Here is a 6,000-nt window from a genome sequence, read left to right as displayed (position 1 = left end):
AGAAAAGCAAAGGAGAAGCAATAGGAAGCATGACTTTGACACATATTAAGGGTTAACATCTTCATTGTAAGTGACTATAATACAGCGTCGCTTTGTGGTGACAACTTGAACCATGGAGAGGACCAGTTAAGATCAGATGGAGGAAGATACAGCACTTGGTTCTGACAGCTTTTAAGAATTATGGCTTCAACTCTTTATCAGGCCAACAACACCTGTTATCCTACGAGAAGAAAAGCTTTCTTTCCTTCAAAGGGAGGGTCCCACACTTGCTCTCCTTTTTTTTTTTTTTTTTTTTTCTCTCCATTCTTAACATTTGTGTGGATCTCTCCTCCCCACCATCCTCCATTCTGGCAGTTTGTTAAATAACTAGAAATCCACAAATCTAGCAACTGAAAAACAAGTATTTTTTATTTAATTTTATCCAAATTCAGGTTTCAGGTCCCTGAGAAAAATTATAAAGTCTCTTATCATCCACTGCCTAGTTCCTATAAAGTGACCTACCTATAATGAGTAGTTTCTTTTTTAACTGCCAAAAACTTATTTTGCAAACAAACAAAATCCGCAAAGATTTAGAAGGGAGAACATATGCTGAGATGTGTCCTCCAGGCTGTTCCTCAGGGCCAAAGGACTATCCAACAAGGGTAATATCTTTTTTGTATAGTATTTAACCAATGTTCTGGAGCAAGTGGAGAGTAGCTGTGAATGCCCAGGAGGACACTCCTCTCCCCGGAATCCTGAAGCAGACCTGTGTGGCCCGGCAAGGGGCCCTGAGGCTCCAGCAATCCCACTTGGACATGACCATGCTGAGGGGCTGGGTTTTCCTCTAGGAGATTCTCCAAAATTCAGATTTTTAAAGGCTTTAAATTTATTACTCCTCGGCACAAACAAGGTGGCAGATGTTTGTGGGATATAAAATCTAACATTTACTCACAGCCATCATCATTCTGGAGATTTAAAAAGATTCCTTTCCCTAGCTCATTTCTGAAACCAAACCAGGGAGAGGTAAGACTCCTGCTACCTTTAGCTGCCACTCAGAATGATGTTCCAAGTCCGACCTCTGGGGCTTGACAATAACCACTGAGGCAGTGACATGAGGTTCAGTGTTGTGTAACAGGAGAGACTCTGCCTTAACAAAGTCTAAATATTTCCATAACTTCAAATTGAAGAAGTATGAAAAGAAAGAATAACCAAAATTCAGGTTACAGATGGTAAAGGCTCTTTTTCAGAACAGTGCATGTGGTAGTTAGACAAGATGCATTTAGTAACTTTAAAAATAAACATTTTCACATACTTATCTCAAGAAAGAGTATCATGTTTCATTTTCCATATATTATAAATAGCAAAAACAGATTTCTAATCCCACAAATGCTAAGAAGCTTAAAATACTATTATTATAGCTCAGGTGTGTGGAGACACCCAGTGGTGAAAAAGATGGTTTGATTTTTCCCTCAACCCAGGGATAGTGGCTCTCACCCCTATCCAATGGCCCCTAATCTGTGGGAAGAAATTCCATGGGAAGGAGGGAAGCATAAAGTTAAAAAGAAATATGCGTACTATACATATATATTTACAGTAAACTTCAGTAACCAGAATATTAACAAAAATAGCTTCAAGTAGTCCTTGATTTTTCTTTCATCTATTTAATACTGATGGTCTGAGGAAAAGAAGATAATAGTTAGATGGTTATATTAAAAACTTTTTTATTTTTTGGCAGCTTTCTGTTAACACTTATTCATGCAGTGTTGTGTATAAATGTTTTGGGAGAAGTGATTAAATGGTCACATTATTTGTCTGAGTTTATGGTGGAAATCCACCAGCAAATGAACAGGTTCGTTTGTGATCTTCAATTTAATCTATACGAAGAGAAAGGCCTGGGTGGATTAGGATGAAACCCTCATGTTTAGGGATCACCATGTCTCTGATGAGACTTTAAAAAAAAAAATCAGAGGAACCTAATCCTAGGACCAGGAAATATGAGAAAAGTAGGCTACTGAAACTTTAGCCCATGCAATATGTTTGGCAAGAACTAACCAGGAGTGAAACCAGCATTGATTATTATGACACTGAACATCATCAAAAAACAAAACATGTACTCTCTTCTTCATTGTGTAACCAGATGTCTGAGGCATGCTCTGATGGCTTCATGGAAACAATTACTTTTTTACTTTCCCCAAAATATAACATGGAGTGTTTCTCAAAAATCTTAAAATAGAGGGCTTAGGCTTTTTGTTTATAAATCCTTGGAAAAAAATTATATTCTGCTCCAGCTCCTAACTATCCCAAAATAAACCCAAAGGCTTTTGCTTTCATGGTTAAGAAAGATTTATATGTTTTCTTTCAATGTCAGAAATCAGCGGGTCCCTCAGGCCCACCATGTCCCCTCCAGTTCAACACCCACATCTGGGAAGGAAAAGAAGATGGAGGAGAGGCAACTACAAAGACCTCACAACTGGCCCAAATCCCCAGGCCCTTGATGGCTCTGTTTGGTGGAATCTCCAGTCAAATACAGCAGCCAAGGCACAGCTGGCACCATCCCCAGCAGGCTTCAAAGGGGCTTTTCTGCTTCTGCAGGAGGCCCAGGAAATTAGCACACAAGTGCTCAGTTGTATGCTTGGGCAAGAGGCAGGACCACAATTAGGATGGACTATTGTGGACAAGGTGATGAGAAGAGGCCCCGAAGAGGAGGTGTGTTTACCACTATGTAGCCATGATGGGACATACAGCTGCCAGTTCAGACCATAAACTCGTTATTTCCAAAGAGTGCTAGCTGTTGGGTGGAGCTGCAGTCTGGGTCCACAGTTTTCTTGCGGCCAGACAAGACTGTCCCTTCTGGGGTCTCTTTGGTTTTCTGAGGTGAGTTTTTCACATTCTTTAATTTTTGTTTGCCCTTTTCAGGGTTGAAGGTTCCTCTGCTGATGAATTGAGGCCTGTCTTCCAGGGATCTGCTCTGGCCCAGTGGCCCTTCCATTCCCAGGACCTCCCCAGCTGAGGCAGCTCGGTAGAATGGAGATTTAGAATAAATCTGAAATCGTTTTCTGGTCCCATGAGAAGATGCAGTGCTAGACGAACATAAAGTAGAGACTGAAGAGTCCACCGAATCCAAAGAGTCTTCCTGCTTTTTTAGCTGCTTTCGGAACTTGCTTGAAGATTCAGACTTCCCAGCTGCCTTCAGGGAGCTAAGGGCTAAGCTTCTCTCTAATTCAAAGAAGAGATCAAAGCTATAAATGACAATTTTCTCTAAAGCAAATCATTCCATAATGAATCAGTTTCACCATTCCCATGTGAAATTGGGTGGGCTGAGGTCTGAAGGGTCCAAGCTGACCTACTTTGTGCACAGTCATAACTCGAGAAGCTATCCATTTCTATGTAGGTCATTTCAGAATCAACCCCAAGAAGTCTGGAGTTCGACTATGCCATTAGGAGAGGCCTACAACTGTCACTGTCATTTAAAAAACTGCCAGGGTATGTAGTAATTCTTCGTCTCCCTGAGACATGCCAGGTGGTTAAACACCTCCTTTGGTATAACCCCATCTCTCAGCAGGGCACAATGCCTGCTAACCACCTCTGGAACATGGTTCATGGGTAAGACGACGTGTGTTGTTACTATGGGTTTTTCTCTGTGGTAAATCGAGGAGAAAACATTAAATTGACAAAAAGCTGCATTGCATTAAAGGCTTGGTCTAATGAACAGTATATAATGGAAGTTTCACAAAGATCAGTACATATTTAACTCCTTAGGATTTTGTCACCTTCTCACATAAGGTTAGGCATTCTTGAAAGGAATTTTGTCTTATTAGCTTGGGAATCCTTACTCCTCCTTCACAAAAAAAATCTGGAGACTTTGGTCTAGTATGTTCATTTACCTGATTTCTCAGAGATGGCACCTTCAGACTCAATATTCAAATTTTCTGAGCTATCGGCAGTCCCGATGGAGGCCTCAGACTCCAGGGTTTCATCATCAGAGGCACGGGGTTCCAATACAAGCATCTCAAATGTTAGCTCCTCCCTGTAAGATGTAATCAAGAAATCCACTAGCATTTGATAAGAAGTGGAAAGAAGACAACAGGAAAAAAGACCTATGATGCAAGAAATTTAAGTAACAAAAACAGTCACATTTCCTACTGTTCTCAACCAAAGTGGCGATGGAGACCCGGAAGCCACAGTAATGATGAAGGTTAAAAACAGCAAAGTCTGGGACCTATAATAGAGCAAAGAGTGAGGTAGGAAAAGATGCTGCAGCTATAAGATATTTTGGTAAAATGAACTTGGGACTGATAATCAGATCAGGGTTCTAAACTCACTCTAAACTCATACATAATGCAGCAGGAGTGTACTTTCCTCTCTCTGGACCTCAGCTTCCTCATCCACAAAACAAAGAGATTTAATGAGATAAACTCTTAAGATTCCTTCCAGCTCTTAAACTATTTCCCATGAAACAGGCACTAACTACACTATAGATGATATCCTCACCTTAAACACAGAGAGGCCTCTGATGAAGTCAAATGCTGACTGATCTTTTCTGTTCTTTGCAGCTTATGCTGCTCCCACCCACAGCATTCTCTGCTCCTCTTCATCAGTCACCCACCTGCCTCTCAGCCCCCTTGTTCTCTCACGTCTTTGGTACATGGCTCCTAATCTTGCTTTCTCAGTACTGCTTGGTGTCACCCAGATCTGTGTCAATTAACGTCTTCGTAAAAGCTCACTTCAGTCCTCTAAGACAAAAGTTCCTCTATGTCTGCTACTTCTAACCACCTTTCCTCCACATTATGTGGGCAACTTTCTCCAATGGGCAGATCTTACACCTGGAAATACATCAGCCCACAACCTCCTTATCCTTCCAATTCTTATTCCCTTTTACATCAAGTCTCTTCTCCTTCAGGGCCTTCTTAGCTTTGCTTCCACTCTACCAAGCTTGAACTACTCATCCTTCAGTATCTCCAATACCAGCCCCTGGTCAATGTATACTACTTCTGCCTTATCATGTTCTGCATATCTGAGCCCCAGCTGCTTTTTTAGCTTGCCTAAATTCTAGAATCAGTCCTGATAGGCAAAAAGTACTTCAACAGACTCCCATATTCCCTAATGCATCAAACTCTCAGACCTGGGATCGTGAGACTGAGGAACAAAAATGCCCTTAAAGCTTAAGAGTCTTCGTTTTCAACCAGAACCAGTACACAGTACCTTCAAAAAGAGCCACAGCTTGTCCACATTATCCTCCCAAATATAGTATTATTGTTACCTACCCTTTCTCCAGGGATGGCAGAGGGCACAGAGTTGACTATTTGTCTCTCTCCTAAATTGCAACCAATTTCCCTACATGGTATCCCAGCGCCCACTAGAGCTGCTGCCTTATCCTGACCATCTAATTGTTGGCCCCATGGCTACACTGATCTTCAGAAAATAACCTTCCTTTAGGGAGTTCTGGGTAATACCCATTCTTGAAAGGGCCTCTGCCTTAACCCAGGAATCCTCATTCCTCCTTTTAAAGACCAATTTAGTCAGTGAGGCTGGTCTTAGACCTGTGAGGAATCTTGGCTAAGACTGACACACCGTGTTGCAGTGTGTCAGTTCAGCATCTCCAGGTCTCCCTGCTCATGGAGCTTCCGTCAATACAATGACAACTCTCACGCTGTTACCCGAGTCCAGGTAACATGTCTGCATGCCCTGTATCACCTGATACAGTGCTTCACACATAGGAGATATTTAGTAAGGAAGGAAAAATCAAGAAAGCACAGAATGAAGGAAAGGAAAACAGGTAATAACTGGTCACTCCCTTTCCTCCTGAAAACTCACTTCTCTTTCTGTAAGTTCTCAATCTGCTCAGTCAGTACCCTCTCCTCCTGCTGCATAGCTGCTTGCTGTTGTTCTGTGATGTCAGTCTCCACAGCTGTTTCACTAGTCAAGGTCTCTTCTGGCACATCAGACATAGAGGGCAACCGAACTACAACAGGAGAGGATGGACTTGGATAGTTTCCTCGGCGAAGTCGCCCCTTTCCCTGC

General features: G+C 42.0%; 1 protein-coding gene across 11 annotated transcripts in view; it reads right to left on the bottom strand.

Moving 5' to 3' along the window:
* Positions 1 to 385: 385 nt before the first annotated feature.
* The window catches only part of MYO9A (myosin IXA), a 280,075-nt gene continuing 274,460 nt past the window's right edge, over positions 386 to 6,000 (bottom strand). For all 11 annotated transcript variants that reach the window (XM_058737154.1, XM_058737157.1, XM_058737152.1 and 8 more), the window contains 3 exons: positions 5,794 to 5,996; positions 3,864 to 4,006; positions 386 to 3,195 (listed from right to left, as the gene is read on the bottom strand). In XM_058737154.1, the coding sequence (XP_058593137.1) occupies positions 2,732 to 3,195; positions 3,864 to 4,006; positions 5,794 to 5,996 (810 nt within the window). In that variant the 3' untranslated portion in view covers positions 386 to 2,731. The remainder of the gene's footprint in view (positions 3,196 to 3,863; positions 4,007 to 5,793; positions 5,997 to 6,000) is intronic.

Source organism: Neofelis nebulosa, chromosome 7, assembly GCF_028018385.1.
Source record: "Neofelis nebulosa isolate mNeoNeb1 chromosome 7, mNeoNeb1.pri, whole genome shotgun sequence".
Lineage (NCBI taxonomy): Eukaryota > Metazoa > Chordata > Mammalia > Carnivora > Felidae > Neofelis > Neofelis nebulosa.
The sequence above is the reverse complement of the archived record's forward strand: the minus strand, read 5'-3'. Positions and strand labels throughout refer to the sequence as shown.